This window comes from Silene latifolia, chromosome 1 (assembly GCF_048544455.1).
Source record: "Silene latifolia isolate original U9 population chromosome 1, ASM4854445v1, whole genome shotgun sequence".
Taxonomy (NCBI): domain Eukaryota; kingdom Viridiplantae; phylum Streptophyta; class Magnoliopsida; order Caryophyllales; family Caryophyllaceae; genus Silene; species Silene latifolia.
Window position 1 is genome coordinate 52,313,413 of NC_133526.1, and position 19,677 is coordinate 52,333,089.

The window sequence follows — 19,677 nt, forward strand, 5'->3', positions numbered from 1 at the left end:
GGGGAGCCTCGGCAAGTACGTTGCCAAGGCCAAAAGACCGATGCCGACAAATTCAGGTAAGAAATCCGTCTTCGAACGGATAGGAGTGATCCATGTTGTCATCGGGGCAACGAGAACGGAGGGTCCGCTCATGGGCATAAACGGCACTGAACGAGCTATATCGCCATCAACTTTGTGCCCAACACAACGACCCCTGTTTCCAACATCCCCGATATAACCATTGGAAGGAAGGACTACGAAGGAGTCGTCGCTCCTCACAAAACCCACTTGTGGTCAATTTGGACATATCCAACCACCTGGTCAAGAGGTGCCTGATTGACACAAAGGCGCGTACACGAACATCATGTTCGGAGTGCTTCCTCGACCTCGGCCAAAGTCAAGGACTTGAGCCCCTGTACCAACCCACTATACAGCTTCTCCGGCCGGCCTGGTACCACTGGGGTCGATCGGACTCCGGTGACGTTCGCGAAAAGAATGCGGCTAAGAATGTCCCGGCCGAGTTCGTAGTCATCGACGGCTCGTCCGCCTACAACGTTCTCATAGGCCGAGTCACCCCGAGTAAGGCCGATGCAAGTGATGTCCATCCGGCCCTAACACCGATGTATGTCTCGACCGGGGAAGCGCATAAGCTCGTCTCTAAAGACGAGAATGACGAGGTGGTCAATGTCCGATAGCCGCCGGGGATGCAACATGCAATCCCTCAAAGTGGCAAAGAAATCGAGAAAGGGAAAAGTCTATCCTTACAACGTAAGGGCGACCTCATGGATTTAACTAGCGGTGACTAGGACGTTGTGCCTTTGATAGGCCATTAGACGCCGGTAATCTCGGAATAATCTATGTAGCGGGGGAGGTGTCCAAAACAGTTGTGGGCACCCCGACGCATGTTTTTACCTAAATGAAAAGCATCAAGTCTTCCATCAAAATGTTCATTCTTCCCATAGTCACTAGGAAGCAGCAGACACCGACTCACACCGTCATACCGACACGAGCGGCGCCTTTATCAATAAGCGTATGTCGGCTCACACACCGTCATACCGACCCCGGGAGAGCGCAGCTCCATGAAGAAATAGGCGCCGTCGCAGTCACCCCAAGTAGTAGACGCCACGGCAGTCACCCCAAGAGGTTGGACGCCGTCGCAGTCACTCCAAGTGGTAGACGCCACGGCAGTCTCCATGAAGAAGTAGGCGCCGTCGCAGTCACCCCAAGTAGTAGACGCCACGGCAGTCACCCCAAGAGGTTGGACGCCGTCGCAGCCACTCCAAGTGGTAGACGCCACTAGCCCCATGAAGAAGTAGGCGCCGTCGCAGTCACCCCAAGTAGTAGACGCCACGGCAGTCACCCCAAGAGGTTGGACGCCGTCGCAGTCACTCCAAGTGGTAGACGCCACGGCGCCCCATGAAGAAGCGCGCCGTCGCAGTCACCCCAAGTAGTAGACGCCACTACGATCACCCCAAGAGGTTTGACGCCGTCGCAGTCCTCCAAGAGGTAGACGCCACGCGATCGGCAAGAAGAAGCAGCGATGTCTTTGGCTCACACTTTCACACACCGACAAGAGCGGCAATCACGACCAGCGCATTTGATACTCGCAAAGCAATCAAAATGCCTTAGAAGCGTTAACACAATTGAGATACGCGCTTAGACCGCTCGCCAAGCCGAGGCGGAAACAAAAGAGACCCTCAATTAATAACGTAAGGAGACAACCTGCACGAAGACAAAGACGCTAAAAGTACAAGAGGCTCGAATACTAGCGCAAGAAAAGGAAGTAAGGTAAAAACCTCGGCCAGGCCGGAGGCAGAAGAAACGAGCTCTTATTAAAAATGTTCAACGAATTACAAGAAATTACAAGGACAAACCAAAAGACAAGGCTACAGATATCATCTCCCTATGTCTGCTGTTGCTCGCCATCAGCAGCGGTAGCAGCACCTTCTTCGAGGGGCAACCCAGCAGCTCCCTTAGCAGCCTTAGCCTCGGCAGCCTCAACTGCCCTTGCCCAATCGGCTTCCTCCTTGGCCGCTTTAGCCTTGTCGGCGATAGCTGCTGCCTCCTCGACCGCCTCCTGCTCTGTCTTCACCCTCACCGCCTCCTTGACCTTCTCCTCCACAACCTTCTCCTTAGCTTCGAGCTTGTCGTCAAAAAGCTCGTCAAATCTGCCCCACGGAAAGGAACCTTCAAGAGGAAGGAGCTCCTCAATTACTTCCCTGGCAGCGGCTTCGGCCAGATCCCGGAATTCGGAACACAGGTCAGGGAGCATTTTGGTTAGGAGCATCTCAATGTCGTCCTCCTTTTGCCTGATGATGGCCTCCTTGCTCCGGATCACCTTCCCCTGGATCTGAAATTTGCCCCTAAATTCATTCCTCTGCTGGAGATAAAGGTCGGCGTGCCTCTGAACGAGGTCACACTTCGCCACCAGCTTTTCAACTTCGGCCGCAGGCCTCGGCCTTGGCTCTCTCAAAGAAGGACCTCCTTTTCAGCGTCCTCCCTGAGTTTCCTCTCAGCCAAGAGCGCCTTCTCGGCCTCCCCCCGGAGCCTCTGCTCATTGAGAAGATCCAGCTTCGCCTTCGTGGCCACCTTCTTAATGGCATTAAGCTCAAAAGCAGATTGAGCCGCGACCTTCTCCTGCTCCGTGATACGAGCACCGGTCAGCTCGTTCCACCTCGCCAGTCTCTTGATCAACCTCGCGCCTTCCGATATAAGCTAAGAGGGGGAAGCCTTCTGGGATGAAGAGCCAGTGGCGACGTTATGATCACCAGCCTGCGGATGGGAAAGGGAAACCTTCTGGGATGAAGAATCAGTAGCGACGATGTCATCACCAAACTGCGCGCAGTTCTCCTCCACCTGCTGCTCAACAAGAGCGGCGGCCGACTGCGGCTGATCTAAAAAATTAAAAGTAAGCATCAGTATCAACATGCATAGACATGCCGGAGAGCCTGTCACCGGCAACGCCTAATGAACCGGCTAAATCTGAGCCACAGGATAGATCAATACCGTGCTTGGCCTTCTTGGCCGAATGGCGCATTTCCTCGTCAGCAGCAGAATCAACGGCGGCGGTAAAGGCTGTCTGCTTTCTTTTACGGACAAGGGGCGACCCCTCGCCCTCATCGGAGTCATCCCCATTGGAGATATAGACGATCTCCACCGTCTCCTTCTGAACAGTGGGGATGGAAGGCGGAGCCGATGTCGACGCCATCACCGCCGAAGGCTTTGTTTTTCGTATGGCGTGGCATGTTACTAACAACCTTCGCCCGGGCCTCCACCACATTCAAGCTTTTCACCGATCCATGAGATCATTCGGCGACGTCCGGCGGTCATGAATCAAAGCCTTGGGATGCAAGTTAGCAACGGTTTTGTCTCTCGTGCGGCCCATTCTCCTGGAGGAAATCCTCAGACAAGTCCGGTCCAAAGTGATCTGCGAAGGAAACAAAGCAAGAATTAAATAGAGAAATTAAATCAAAGTTCGAAGAATGTAAAGCATTGACAGCGGTGATGGGCCTCATACCGACCCCACTCACCCTGTGCTAAGGCCGGTATGAGGCCGACATGGCAGAGCGGCTCATCCTGAAGAATGATCTGCGTTGGGGGAATCCATCTTTTCGGCACCCCACTCTTGTCCGCCTCAAAAAGCCTCATCGCCAACCTCTCATCCTCCCTAAGAGAGACCCTGCTGGCATCCATCTTGAGTTTTTTCCGGGAGACCCATCTGTCATGTTCCGCCTTAGTCTCACACCGCAAGTTAACTTGGTGCTGAAAGCAGCGGGGCAGCGGATAGTCATCCGGCACCTTAACATACACCCACCGATCTCTCCAGTCTTTGCAAGAAGTAAGTTTGTCAACAGAGACATAACCCTTCTCCATGTGTACGCTGTACCAACCAACGCGCCGAGATCGACGGTTTACTGAGATAATGCAAATGGCGGAATAAATTCACCGTCGGGGCCTCCCCCTTGAAGAGGCAAAGCCACACAAAGCCGACTATCGTCCTCACGGCCAACGGATGCAGTTGGGCCACAGCGACGTTCATAGCTTTGATGATAGCCATGACATACTCGTTCAGCGGAAACCGGAGCCCGTACTCCAAGTGTCGCATATATACACCGATATGGCCCGGTGGAGGGCAACAGACGGCCTGACCCTCCTCAGGGATGACAATATTGTATCCCCTGCCAAAGAAAAAGTGGCCCTCGAAAAACTTCTCACCAGAACAACTGGCCAACTTATGGGTCCAAGATCGATCAACGCTTGCCTTACAGACGTCACCGTGATCCATAACGTACTTCCTCCTCTCTTTGGGACGAGCCTCTTCAGCATCATCACTAAAATCGTCTGCGTCATCATCGACATAATCGTCATCATCCCATTCCTCCAAAATTCGAGGATCGACCTCAGGAGAAGGAGACCTAGGGCCCCCAGGCCTTATCAGGAGGGCGTCCAACTTCTCCTCCTTATCAAGACGCGACGGGGAACCCCCCGGCGCCGGCTTGCTAGGCCCGGCATCAGCAGAAGACATAATAGCAATAATTATTTAACAAAATAAAAAGTGGGAAGTTTGTTTGTTTACCTTGAAGAAAAACACTCGCCGGAACAACAACTGAAGATTAGAAGACAAGGAAACCTTTGAAAGTTTAGAGAGAAGAAAATTTTGGAGAATGAAATTGGTGGCCAATTTCACGGAATAACTGCCCCATTTATAGGGAAAAGCCCATAAAGAAGGACCAATCAGCGAACAGCCCATGAAGCGTTAAACAATCAGCGTGCAGACACGTGTCGGACATGCAACCACGGGATGTCAATCGTTGCAACAGTTAGACGTCAATCAATGCAACAGTGACCAAGCGTCTTCAACACGCCCATTCATATCTCTCCGCCTATTCACCTTCCTCAGCAAAATTCCCAAGCATCTGTTCTCCGACGGCCACTCGATCAACCAAGCTACGTAGCGCCGGCCGGGGGCAATCAAAAACAACCGGCACTCTCAACCCTGGTCTCGGCCAGCGTCACTTTCTTTTCCACATCGGATGCCCTTTACCCATCCATGTGGAGGGGGGATATGGTACGGCCTAAGTAAAAACCAAGCCGAGGTAATCGAGGCCGCCACAGTAGAAGCCGATGCATAAGAAGCCGATGCAGAACATTTTTTACAAATTACTTGCGCAGAATATACGCTCAGACGAACATCGGAGCCCATACCACGGCATAGACTACGCTGGGGGCAAATTGATGGGGCATATTCTGCACCGCTGACCAAGTCAACATACTGAGCAAGGTCAAAGATATCTACGGCAAGTCAACGGCTTAGACAGCCTAGCCGATGCAGCCCATCGGCCTGTCAGCCTGGGTCTCGGCATGGCAATCAGCCAGCCGGGACACATATCCGCGTACTCATATCCAAGACCCCTCGGCGGTGAGCCAACATGGCCGCCGGCCTGCCATAGGTCCCTCGGCCGAGGGGTAGATCAGTCTTTCCACCTGCTAGCCACTTGGCCACTTGGCCACTACGTGACAAAAGGTGAAAGTCTATAAATACTCCTCAATCTTCATTGAGGAAAGGATCCACAACTGAACCTAATATCATACATAAACTGGTATTATCTCCCTCATCTCTCTACAATATATTGCTCTAAATAACATACAACTTAATCCCTTAAGTTTACTGACTTGAGCGTCGGAGTGAGTACGCTTGGCACAAAGCCAAGCCCTCAGTTCGTTCATTGTTGCAGGAGAGGCCGAGAGGAACGATAAAGACAAGAAGAATCCAACCAAAGACATTATTCTACAAGCCACGGGTGGTAACGATACTTGCTCTGGAATTACACCCGGAACATTATTATTATTATTATAATTATTATTATTATTATAAAAACGCAAACTTTTATTGAGATTAAACAAAACTTTTACAAGAAATTAATGCGCAGCCAAGAGAGAACACTGATAAGAAAATATAGCCTAAAACAAAAGGTAAGATAATAACATTTTTCCGCTTTATATATATTGGTTTGTTCATACATTATACTACGGTTACATTACGATAATAAATAATGAGAAAAGTGATAATTTTATTTTAAAAATAATAATGTATATATGTATCGAATAATAATACTGTCAAATGTTTTTGCGTCGGTTTTTAAAAATAATACTCTGTATATAACTTTTCTAAAGTGAATTTATAGAATCTGAACTGAACTTATAAGATCTGAACTGAACTGAACTGAACTTATAGAATCTGAACTGAACTGAACTTATAGGATATGAACTGAACTTATAACATCTGAACTGAACTGAACTTATAGGATCTGAACTGAACTTATAGGATCTGATCTGAACTGAACTAAACTTATTGGATCTGAAGTGAACTTAAATTAAGTGACTTTAAGTCTAAAAGAACATGGCCAAGTATGTTCTTTTATGGTCCTTTTGATATACATTGCCTCAGGTAACCGAGATGGTAGCACTTTCATGCATTAGATGGTCTTGGTAAGGCACATTGGTGTATGGCGGTGTTACAGCGCCGACCACCCTCCACGGTGACGACCATCCCTTCCTCGCGCGTACCACCCTATCCCAGCGACAACATACTTCAGCAGTGTTTGATGACCCACCGATACCACAAATTCGAGGACCCATAGGCCACAGTCCCTCTGCTCACCCTATTCCCGCATGTTCCACGACCCACAACCACCCCTTCAAGAACACTACATTAATATTAATCCAACATCAATCGAAACCCTGTTGTAAAAAACCCCTTTTTAAAAAAAAAACATTATTAAATCAATTAAAAGACGTATTAATAAAATTGTTGATAAATTGGAGAAATTAAGTGTGGTATATGCCAATTATGATCCATAATTGTCGATTACTTGATAAGTTGGTTAGGTTTGTGTGAGAGAGAAGAAGATAACTCTTTTTAGGTTTTATTTTATGATATGGGATAGTTATGGAAATTAGGGGCAAAGTGTGTGGGATTTAGTAAAAGGATATGCAGGATTTAGCAATCGCGTTATTTTTATGCATAAATTTATAGCCATTAGATCGCCCTGTAATACGATTTTGGCCATTGGGAGGAAATGGACCCGCCATTTCTTTTTAGGAAATAGATAGGATTTTATTCCCTTATGAGATAAGTTAGTTATGTGCTGATTGGGGGTTTTGTGTTTTCTTGCTTCTTACTTCGTTTCATTGAATAATTTACGTTTGTTTTATACTTTATACACATACTAGTTTTTGAACCCGTGCACTGCACGGGTGGCAACAGAAAATATTGTAAAAGGTAAAAGTTTACGTATTTTTTGAATTTTGTAAATAACTAAATTTTAGAAAATTTTACTTTGTCTATACCCACACACTTTTGATAAGTTTATGTCGACTAATTTTATTCGAGGTACTCTACTTTTTAACTTATGAGAGGTAAAATCTGAAAATTGGATTAAAAAATTACCGCAGTATTCATAACTTGTTTAGTACGAAATGTACATTTAATTTTACTCATTGTTGTACTCTTCTTATTCCCTCTCCCACCTACCAGCTCCTGGACATCTGGAACCAGCGTTCACCATCACTGACGGACTACCTCGAGACCCACCATTAACCCTCCATCGCAGTGGTGACCGCACCCGACACCTCAGACCACGACGTCCCTCTCAACCCGTATCTCCCCTTTCATTAACCACCATTCTGCAATTTGTATTATATGTCCTCGAACTACCCTACCCACTCTTGCCTCCACCATCCTGTACGTCTCGTACCTCCAGCATAACCACCATCCCGACCACACCTCACACGTGACCTCTCACCTTTCTCGCTCGTAACCTTATGCAACTTCCACCCCATCATTACCTACCCATCTCGACCTCTCCGCTATCACGACATGCCACCATCAACACCGCGTCACCGCCTATTCATTCACCTTTCAGATCGTGAAATACTAATTTTTAATTTCTTTGCTTTTGTTTATTGAGTCATATGTTAACATTTTCCTCTTAACATTGTAAATCATTTTGTCATGCAACTCACTAATTTGAGATAATTTAGAATGGGAGATATTGAAATGGATAAAGTATTTTTTGCTAACACCTTATTTACTCATTAACTTTCAAAAGTCATAATATCACGCCTTGGTTGTTAGATAATTTTGTAAAGTCACTCCAACTTACATAAATTGAAAATAATGCTATCTAAATTGAATATTTGATAACTCTATATTATCTATTTCTCATGATCTGATATATGTTATAAAAATTACTTGAGAAATTTTAGTTAATTTATATTTTTTTTCTATATTTTTTTTTCTAAAACTCAATATCAAAATACAGTAAGATTGTTTCAAGGTAATAAAATATTGTTTTCCGCTTCTTTCGTTAAATGATATACTTTAATTTAGAGAAAGAATCAAAATTTATGATTAGTAACAAACTTACTCATTTTAGTAATTTATGAGATGCGATTTTAACAATGTCTCATTGCCTTGTAAGGAAAGATTATTAGTTGTTAAAAAAACCCAAAAAAATCTTGATTTAAGAGAATATACACATTTTTATTATTTTGTGAGGAGTATTAAAATCAAAAGTAAACAATTTTTTTTCTATTACATAAAGGTAAATAATTATGATTCATTGTTACCAATTGTCTAAAAGTTTACGTATTTTTTGAATTTTGTAAATAACTAAATTTTAGAAAATTTTACTTTGTCTATACCCATACACTTTTGATAAGTTTATGTCGACTAATTTTATTCGAGGTACTCTACTTTTTAACTTATGAGAGGTAAAATCTGAAAATTGGATTAAAAAATTACCGCAGTATTCATAACTTGTTTAGTACGAAATGTACATTTAATTTTACTCATTGTTGTACTCTTCTTATTCCCTGTCCCACCTACCAGCTCCTGGACGTCTGAAACCAGCGTTCACCATCACCGACGGACTACCTCGAGACCCACCATTAGCCCTCCATCGCAGTGGTGACCGCACCCGACACCTCAGACCACAACGTCCCTCTCAACCCGTATCTCCCCTTTCATTAACCACCATTCTGCAATTTGTATTATATGTCCTCGAACTACCCTACCCACTCTTGCCTCCACCATCCTGTACGTCTCGTACCTCCAGCATAACCACCATCCCGACCACACCTCACACGTGACCTCTCACCTTTCTCGCTCGTAACCTTATGCAACTTCCACCCCATCATTACCTACCCATCTCGACCTCTCCGCTATCACGACATGCCACCATCAACACCGCGTCACCGCCCATTCATTCACCTTTCAGATCGTGAAATACTAATTTTTAATTTCTTTGCTTTTGTTTATTGAGTCATATGTTAACATTTCCCTCTTAACATTGTAAATCATTTTGTCATGCAACTCACTAATTTGAGATAATTTAGAATGGGAGATATTGAAATGGATAAAGTATTTTTTGCTAACACCTTATTTACTCATTAACTTTCAAAAGTCATAATATCACGCCTTGGTTGTTAGATAATTTTGTAAAGTCACTCCAACTTACATAAATTGAAAATAATGCCATCTAAATTTAATATTTGATAACTCTATATTATCTATTGCTCTTGATCTGATATATGTTATAAAAATTACTTGAGAAATTTTAGTTAATTTATATTTTTTTTCTATATTTTTTTTCTAAAACTCAATATCAAAATACAGTAAGATTGTTTCAAGCTAATAAAATATTGTTTTCCGCTTCTTTCGTTAAATGGTATACTTTAATTTAGAGAAAGAATCAAAATTTATGATTAGTAACAAACTTACTCATTTTAGTAATTTATGAGATGCGATTTTAACAATGTCTCATTGCCTTGTAAGGAAAGATTATTAGTTGTTAAAAAAACCCAAAAAAATCTTGATTTAAGAGAATATACACATTTTTATTATTTTGTGAGGAGTATTAAAATCAAAAGTAAACAATTTTTTTCTATTACATAAAGGTAAATAATTATGATTCATTGTTACCAATTGTCTAAAAGTTTACGTATTTTTTGAATTTTGTAAATAACTAAATTTTAGAAAATTTTACTTTGTCTATACCCATACACTTTTGATAAGTTTATGTCGACTAATTTTATTCGAGGTACTCTACTTTTTAACTTATGAGAGGTAAAATCTGAAAATTGGATTAAAAAATTACTGCAGTATTCATAACTTGTTTAGTACGAAATGTACATTTAATTTTACTCATTGTTGTACTCTTCTTATTCCCTTTCCCACCTACCAGCTCCTGGACGTCTGAAACCAGCGTTCACCATCACCGACGGACTACCTCGAGACCCACCATTAGCCCTCCATCGCAGTGGTGACCGCACCCGACACCTCAGACCACAACGTCCCTCTCAACCCATATCCCCCCTTCCATTAACCACCATTCTGCAATTTGTATTATATGTCCTCGAACTACCCTACCCACTCTTGCTTCCACCATCCTATACGTCTCGTACCTCCAGCATAATCACCATCCCGACCACACCTCACACGTTACCTCTCACCTTTCTCGCTCGTAACCTTATGCAACTCCCACCCCATCATTACCTACCCATCTCGACCTCTCCCCTATCACGACATGCCACCATCAACACCGCGTCACTGCCCATTCATTCACCTTTCAGATCGTGAAATACTAATTTTTTATTTCTTTGCCTTTATTGAGTCATGTTAACATTTCACTCTTAACATTGTAAATCATTTTGTCATGCAACTCACTAATTTGAGATAATTTAGAATGGGAGATATTGAAATGGATAAAGTATTTTTTGCTAACACCTTATTTACTCATTAACTTTCAAAAGTCATAATATCACGTCTTGGTTGTTAGATAATTTTGTAAAGTCACTCCAACTTACATAAATTGAAAATAATGCCATCTAAATTTAATATTTGATAACTCTATATTATCTATTGCTCATGATCTGATATATGTTATAAAATTACTTGAGAAATTTTAGTTAATTATATTTTTTTTCTATATTTTTTTTCTAAAACTCAATATCAAAATACAGTAAGATTGTTTCAAGCTAATGAAATACTGTTTTCCGCTTCTTTCGTTAAATGATATACTTTAATTTAGAGAAAGAACCAAAATTTATAATTAGTAACAAACTTACTCATTTTAGTAATTTATGAGATGCGATTTAACAATGTCTCATTGCCTTGTAAGAAAAGATTATTAGTTGTTAAAAAAAAAAACAAAAAAATCTTGATTTAAGTGAATATACACATTTTTATTATTTTGTGAGGAGTATTAAAATCAAAAGTAAACAATTTTTTTTTCTATTACATAAAGGTAAATAATTATGATTCATTGTTACCAATTGTCTAAATACCCCCCCCCCCCCCCTAGGGATGGCAATTATGACCCAAACCGAACCGAACCAGAATCAAATCGAAGGAAAAAATTTGATCCAAACCCACCCTTTAAAAATCCATCCCCGATCCACTACTTAAAAACCCATATCCATATCCACTATTGAAAATCCGAACCAAATCCAAACCCGATCCATTCATACCCGAACCCGATCCAATCGGATATTTTTGAAAATTTAGGGTTTATTAACCTTGAAATTTCAATTTTCTTATATAAAATTAATTTTGTATGTAGTCAAATGAAGTTTCGAATTGGGTTTTGGACGATATGATGAATCGGGTATGGATTTGAAAAAAGTGTAATGGATCGGGTATGGATTTTAAAATTTTGGATATGGATCAGGTATGGATATGGATCTGTGATCCAATAACTAAGTGGATCGGGTTTGGATCTTGCAAAACCCGATCCAATCCGACCCATTGTCATCCCTAAGTGCCCCCCCCCCGTTTCACTATTTCCACGATCATCCCTTCTACTCCCATTTTATCAATCTATGCTGGTTGATTATTTTGAGGGCATTGCTTTGTATAATTTGTTTAAAAAATCACTATCTTGGAGCTGTTAATTTAATTTTGATATTTGTAGTTTGTCATAGTCGTTGATTTGATGCACCACTACTTTTAAGACCTTCATTTTTGTCAGTTATGCATGTCATCTTCACTTATTTTTCTAAGGTAATTTCATCCTAATACACTCTAAGTAAAGGGTTTCAACTTAATTTATGTCCATTAACTTAAATTAGTCCGTTTTATTCAGTCGTCCCAATTTAACTGTTTGATCCTTGTTTTTTTTTTCTTTCTATTTTTTGTTTTTGAAGGATGGAGTATGAAAAGATATAATGAAAATATCATGATATTAAGGTAAAATTTCCATCAAGACATGATAGTGTTAAAATTTAAGAGAGAGAGTTAAGTTGATTAGGCTTTTACCTATTGTGCCCTTCCTAGTTGGCTATCTTCGGTATAGCTAAGTATAGCTATTCGTAGCTAAGAATGGGTTTCTGAACCCAACATGAGTAAAGAGATCGTCCTCAAACTTTTTAATCGTAGCGAAACAATGAGCTAATTAAAAGGAACTACATCATCTTATACTTCATTGATAAGTTAGTAGTTGATCGTGATAAAGTAGTCATTATTATCCGAGGGATATACACTGCGGCTCCCATGTTGCAACTAACCTGAAATGATGATATCCTCGTAGTCTTACCTACGGATACAATTCCATAGATCAGTTATCAAAAGCCTTGTAAGAACCCAAACAACTTGATAGATAATATCTTTTTTTTTGGCAGCTGACAAGAAAGATTCATATGCCAACCCAAAACCAAATTTCAAATAAAGAACCGAGACTAAAGAGTTCACATTTCGGTCACAAATAATCAAATCTCATACGAATGCTCTTTAGACTGGATACTTGCCATATTTTCCATATTATATGTTAAAGTAAAATGGGTATGCAATTATGCATCACAAGATTTCCTTATCTTTGGCTAGATAAAATGGACTAATCTACTCTTTTTCTAGAGATAATTGTTGAAATGTACCAATTGATTATAAGAATCTTCTAGTTATGTATGTTTTAAATAAAACGATATCGTCTTATTGCAAGATTTTTGGCAAATATTAAGCAATATCACTAATGTGATTGTTATTTCCATTGACCTTGATTTTTGACATGGCATTGAGAAATTATAATAGCGGCATGACATTAACAAAACCTTTATAATATTGACATATAATTAATTAGTTATTGTTTTAATATATGTTCCGTATATAAAAAAGTTATGGTAGTTCTTTAATACTTCCTCCATTCAACTCCACTCTACCACTTTACTTTTTTACGTTTGTCAACGCGTGTTTTACGCAGTAAATATCATTAGCAATGTATTTGCAAAAATTATAAAAGTTAGATATTTATAATGTACTCGTAAATACGAATCAAACAAGATCCCACATGAATATATTTTCACTTATGTATTGAGAGAAAATTGAAATTGAATGTGAACTTGTGAATAGTGTTGAAAAAGGAAATTGGTAGAGTGGAGTTGAATGGAGGAAGTAATTAATATAATCAATCATTATAATATATGTCATATTACCATTACAAATCTAACTCTAGAGAAGAAGGAATCACATTAGACGTATAATTCTATAGTCAAAAGTTGAACTAACATGTAGCATACAAAGCAAAGAACCAATTTAGAAATTATTGCCTATGCTTCCTTCATATTTCGCTCATATGCTATGATGATTAATGAATAATGACTCTCGAAATGATAGATTTACATATTTGAAGGATGTTAATCATTGACGTGATTACGTTTCCTTATTTACTGCGTAATTTTTTGATAGAAATACTCCATAATTGGTGGTTGTTTAATAAGTATCTTTAATTAGTTGTAGAATCTTTGAATGTGTTATTCCATTTTCGTAATTAATTTCATAATCTTTATTTGATTTTTTTTCTTATTTAATTATTTCGTTGAAATAGTAACTGACATGTGGCAAACTTATATAAGAGCGACACGTGGCAACGTATAAGGCAACCGGTTATTGCTTTAATATAATATATGAATATGATATGATATGATATATGATATGATATCAATGCTTCTTTTTTTGTTCATATGTTGCATACCTAAGTTCAAGCCTGGACATTGCTGGGATCATTTAAAAAGGCTTTTTATAATGATCTTTTAATTATTTTTTTGGTCTTATTGTGTGATTAATAGTAAAGAAGAGTTGGACGCACCTAATAAACTCGCCCCGTAATAATTTATAACGAATACAAACTTTATTAAGACAAAGGAGCAGTTGTCAAAGGCATTGTCAAAATTGGTGATTATGAAAAAACAATTTTGGTTACGTCACAGCTCAAATGGAGAAAACTAAAGTGAAAGATTTGAACCACCCTAAGTACAGTGCTTAGCTAGGTTGGTCTCACAGTGATGCAAATACAAAAGTTGCAGCGAGACAATAATATTCATAGTAAACAACTTGTCATACCAATATATGAAAGCTGACACGATCTCTAAATTAGGCTACAGGGTTCAGTTGTTATGACGGTACAGTGGTTGTTAATAGAAACATAATTGAAGCTTAATAAGTTGATAACTTTACACACCACAAGACCATACAATTCCGAAAAACAGCTTTTCAATTCCCAGATTGCTGACAGAACAAGATTAGGTAGACAATGGATTGCATTTGACTTTATTGGCTTGCAGTCAGTCACCTGCCATGAACACTGATCGGAGAAGAGTGACCGTTTCGTTCACTGGAGAAATCATCGTCAAGCCCATCCAAGGCAATGAGATGGTTATTAACACTGTGATCTGAACTACCGTTGCTACTCGTGGCAATGGGGGAATCAGAAACACTAGCGGTCCTGCTCCCAGTTGGCCCAGACCTCACACTGTACATTGAGGATGCTGGAATTTTTGTCATCAATGGTCGTAAGTTGCCCGGGATGCTCCGCCTTATATCCTACATGACATAAATAAATTGTAACAACGATGAATAATTTTTCTGTGACGTGATCGACAGAACTTTAGATCCCAAGGAATAGCAAAACAGCAAACAACAAAACATAACACGACGCCTCAAGGGCTCACACTTACTATGAAGTAGGGGGACCTTGTGCGTCAAGGGCTCACACAAAATATACCACAGTGCCTCAAGGGGTCACACAAATCATGGGGTAGGGGAAACCTGTGTAACTGTTTTAACTAAGGGAGGTTGTGTTTAGACACGACTCAACAAAAACTGCGTCAAGAATGGCATCACTTCACATTTTCACAATTAAGAAAAAAGTGCAAAATGTCAAGGAAACCATTTTGCATATTGCACCTTAATAAATAACCAAAGAATCACCTTAAAAATCGAAAAAAAACAAGTCTCTTGTACTACATAGAATGGAAACACCAAAATAGGGCAGAATCATGCTTAAGAAAAGGGAGAAAACAAAAAGAAACGAAGAGCCATACACCTACCATATGTCGTATAGCCATATCCAGAGACTTCTTAGACAGTGTACGTCCAAAGCCAGAGCTATCTGGAGAAGAAGCTGACTTGCCAGATAAGCCAGGTGAATTTTTGTCATCCTGTCTTGGTGGTGCTAGTTTCCGCATGTGAACCACCCTTTCAACCATTTTTGATCCGATAACTACAGGACTAACATCGTCATTGACTTTGGAGTGAGCTCGACTCATTGCGGGCACAGAGCTACCACTAGCATAACCATTAGGGGCTCGGCCTCGAGAAGGAGAACGTGATTGGCGTCTTTGTCTCCCATTAATGGCAGGCTCAACAGATGAGGAACGTGGAGATGGAGCAGCCGGCCTACCTCTTGTGGCCGAAAGGGGTCTATCGGGAAGGGTCGTCCTCAGATTTGGTGGAGCATCCAAAGAGAAACCCGGCATCTCAGACGGATTCCATGGCCTAGATCTGACAGTTGGAGATGCACCCCGTGAAGGAGCTGGATTTCTAGATGGAACCGACCCAGACTTGCTGCTTAATGACGAAGAGGACTTGTTAAGAGATGCTGATGACATGGCACTTGGCAAACTTGATGCCGTGGATGGGCGACGAGTCGGAGTAGATGTTCTGGAAGTAGGGCGGGAGGTAGGAACTGTGGGCCTGGCCGTAGGGGTGGAAGATCTTGCAGTGGACCTGGTTGGGGTTGATGACCTGGCAGTTGACCTAGTTGGAGTAGAAGATCTAGATGGCCCAGCTGATGGGGCTGCGGGCCTCGCTGTGGACCTTGTTGGGGTCGATGACCTTGATGGGCCTGCAGACCTGGTAGAAGCCATAGAACTTGTGCTCCTAGTTGACAATGAAGCAGTTGGCTTGGGTGACGAGGAGTGACCAGCTGACTTGGCAGAAGGCAGCGTGGACCGAGAAGTTGGTGTAGAAGGTCTTGAAGATTTAGAAGAGGTTAAAGTAGGCCGACCAGTTGGTGTTGCAGGTCTAGATCCTCCTGGTGTCAAGGGTCTCGAACCAGGACCACCTGACGAGGCAGGTCTTGCCCCAGGACCACCTGATGAGGGAGGCCTTGACCCAAGACCACCAGACGAGGGGGGTCTTGACCCTGGACCACTTGATGAAGAAGGCCTCCGCATCCCAGAAACTGAAGAGGTCAACCCTGTTGACCCAGTCGACTGCCTGGATAACAAATTACTTCTCCCTGTCTCCAATGGAGAGTTTGCCAACTACATTAAATTGATAAAATAGGGATTGTTAGCACAATTATAATGTGGCAAATATCTTGGTATTACAGAAGGGATAACTTTAAGTGTCTTTGCTACCAAACAGTAAGTATAGAAAAAACTTGATTGCTTTAAATGTGAATTTAACCTGTAGTTACTATATCCATCTTCTTTACACACTTCTACATCTCACTATCTTAGAATTAAGTCATGCTGGAGAATATCTTGGTAATACAGGAGTTATAACTTTCAGCCTGTGTGCTAAGCCACCAAACAATAAGAATAGTAATCAATTGATCAATTTAAATGTGAATTTAACCTATGGTTACTATGTTACACACTTGACAGTGTGAATGATTGACAATTTCAGTGTCTCAAAGTAGCGTAGTACAAGCAAAGCCATAAGCCATTAAGGCTCTGATTTCTAATAGATACGACCTTTCAGGACATGTTGATCTTCTCACTACAACAGTGTTTATTTTGCTCCCATTTAACCATCTACTTTTGGATGAATAGACAATCAATTCATCGATTTACCCACGAATGTGATGTTAAGGGTTTAATTTGTTATAGATAGAACTCATTCAAATCACACATCCCTTTTCCATCAAATAATCATACGTCCCTGTATAATGACCAGTCACAAAGAATTACAAGCCCAATCTTGGAGCTCAGAGCACTCTGTTAGACCAGACCAGAACAGAAGCACACAACATGCAGACTGCTATCATTCTTGATATAATGGTTCCTAAAACGCATATGGAGGAAATGGTTCCTAAAATTTTACTTGCACCAAACAGTTGTAAGAATATACAATACTTGTTAACATTATAACACAATTAAGCAGTGTTTTTAAATTCAGTATACAACAATTTTCTTACTCTTGATCTCAGAGCAGTAGGTTGTGCTTTTGGAGCTTCTACCTCATCCATATAACTTCTCCTTGACTCCATTTCCAATGAAGGGAAGAGAGGTGTTCCAGGTGGGGTAAGAAGCCTGAAACCAAAACAGATAAAAAAACAACAAAATAAGAGAAAGGTTTAAGCAACCGTATTTCATTATTTTGCCCATTGAGGAATTGACTCAAGTCACTCAATAAAAGGGGAATGGAACTCTCCTACACACAGACAGGCTACAAAGGACCAAAATTTTTTTTTTTAAATTGATTGTTAACCACCAATACAGTCGTTGTACTTAGTCACAAATCTGACATTCCAACATGGTCAGAACTAAAAAATTGCTATTTTTTATGAAGTTTGAAGATGTCCCAACTTCAAAACCTGACATTAAACCAAAAACACGACCATAAAGGCATAAAGCCACTAATTTTTCACCATCCTCTATATCAAAATTTAATATTAGATCCGCTCTCACTCAGACAAACAAATAGATGGACATCTGAAGTTCTGAACATTACCATAAGTTTCATTTTGAAGCTGCTAAGTACATAGAATTTTATTCCTCACTCTTGTATCTCTTCTCCCCCTGCCCAACCCTTTAGATACTAACGCGGTCATTCAAAAAGCTTGAAAGATAGCCTAACTGCCTAATGAGGTAGAGCAATAAACCCCAACAATCAACCACAAGAACGACAAAGCTTTAGTCCCTAAAAGCTACGGAACCTTAATTGAGTATCGTGGGATATCGAACACCTCCAATCCACAGAATTGAACATGATATGATATCTATCATACACTCGTACTTACGTTGTATCGTTTATAATCTGTGTCACCCCAATCATTGATATACATAGGATAATGCATCACAAACTTTCCTTAGATATCAACTACACCGAGATGTACACCAGATACTCATAATGTTATAGTGTTTCGAAGATATATAAAGGGGGGCAATGTTGGTATAATTCATTATCAGCAATCTAACAACAGTGTGAAAAAGATTTCTTTTCGGACGTCCTTATTTCCTTCTCAAAATGTTACTAATTCTTTCACCTCAAATATACGCGACTATCAATCCCAGAGGTCAAACACTACCAAAATAACATAATAAAGTACACTGACATAATGAAGCTAAGCCAAATCCATTCCTAAACCGAAGAATCCACATAAACTATCTCTATCTTCATCAATGCACATAACAACCAAACATTGACCAACCTTCCAAAAACATCAAAAGTTGAAAACAATCAATGTTTTAGCTCATTTAGTTACCAGTCATAGTCATTCTTTTCGCCATCCGAATTAAGAAACTCATCAGGACCCGTTTTCCTTGCCGGCTTAGCCATCGGAATCTCAAAAAGAGGCGAACTTCCCGGTTGCGACACTGCAAACATTAAAAATCATTCACCAACTCAGGTCAACGAGCACTAAATCGACACCAAAACAAAAACCTCAAACACACAGAAAATAAGAATACCTAAAGAATGATTAAGCTCATCAGAGTTATTAAGAAGCATAAGATCAGATTTCTCCTTATCACGTTTACGCATTTCGAGGAACAACGCAAGATCATCCTCTTTATTATTGTTGTTATTATTATTATTATTATCTCTGATGTTGGTGGTAGAATGAAGACTCTTCAACTGTGGAACACTCTGTCTAATAGACGGCATTAACGATTCTCGACCTCGAAAACTTCGATTCATGGCGTAATTACTCATAACCCAGCAAACCCTAGCTTGGTTTACACACTTCCCAAAGCTGAACCACTATCTCCACAAACCCCCAAAAGAAACCCTAATTAATGGAATCTCGAGGAGAGATCTTAGTGTGTAGCTTGAATGAGTGATTTTGTAGGGTTTGATCGGGAAACATGGAAGGATTAAGAAAGGGGAGAGTTTGAAAGAGGCACCATTGAAGAGAGAGAAAGAGAGGAGAGAGAAGGTGAAGTAGTGTTTGAAATGTAGGAGAAGAAAGAGAGAGAAGACCAAGACAGGAGATTGTTTGGATTTTAATTTAAGTTATAGAATTATAGAATGGATTATAAGGACAGGTAAGCTAACACCATTTTAAACTATTCTTGTTTTTACATGCATACGAATTACGATACTCCGTCTTCTTTTGTGTTATTTGTTGTCCAACCTTGGATTCAAATCATGACTTAGGCTTGTTCTTTTGGACTTAATTTCAGTTTTAATAAGTT

General features: G+C 40.6%; 1 protein-coding gene across 1 annotated transcript; it reads right to left on the reverse strand.

Annotated features, from left to right (window-relative positions):
* Positions 1 to 14,350: 14,350 nt before the first annotated feature.
* LOC141605464 (uncharacterized) lies at positions 14,351 to 19,504 on the reverse strand. Its single transcript, XM_074424244.1, has 5 exons — positions 18,952 to 19,504; positions 18,747 to 18,858; positions 17,457 to 17,571; positions 15,361 to 16,578; positions 14,351 to 14,854 (listed from the first exon to the last, which is right to left on the reverse strand). The coding sequence occupies exons 1-5, from the start codon at positions 19,193 to 19,195 to the stop codon at positions 14,600 to 14,602; spliced, it is 1,944 nt and encodes a 647-aa protein (XP_074280345.1). The 5' UTR covers positions 19,196 to 19,504; the 3' UTR covers positions 14,351 to 14,599.
* Positions 19,505 to 19,677: the final 173 nt, after the last annotated feature.

What these genes read in the sequence shown, in the direction of transcription:
- LOC141605464 (XM_074424244.1), bottom strand. Translation starts at nt 19,195, where the DNA reads ATGAGTAATTACGCCATGAATCGAAGTTTTCGAGGTCGAGAATCGTTA. An exon ending in TGAGCTTAATCATTCTTTAG is followed by an intron (nt 18,859 to 18,951) that starts GTATTCTTATTT and finishes TAATGTTTGCAG; the next exon opens with TGTCGCAACCGGGAAGTTCG. An exon ending in CTACTGCTCTGAGATCAAGA is followed by an intron (nt 16,579 to 17,456) that starts GTAAGAAAATTG and finishes AATTTAATGTAG; the next exon opens with TTGGCAAACTCTCCATTGGA.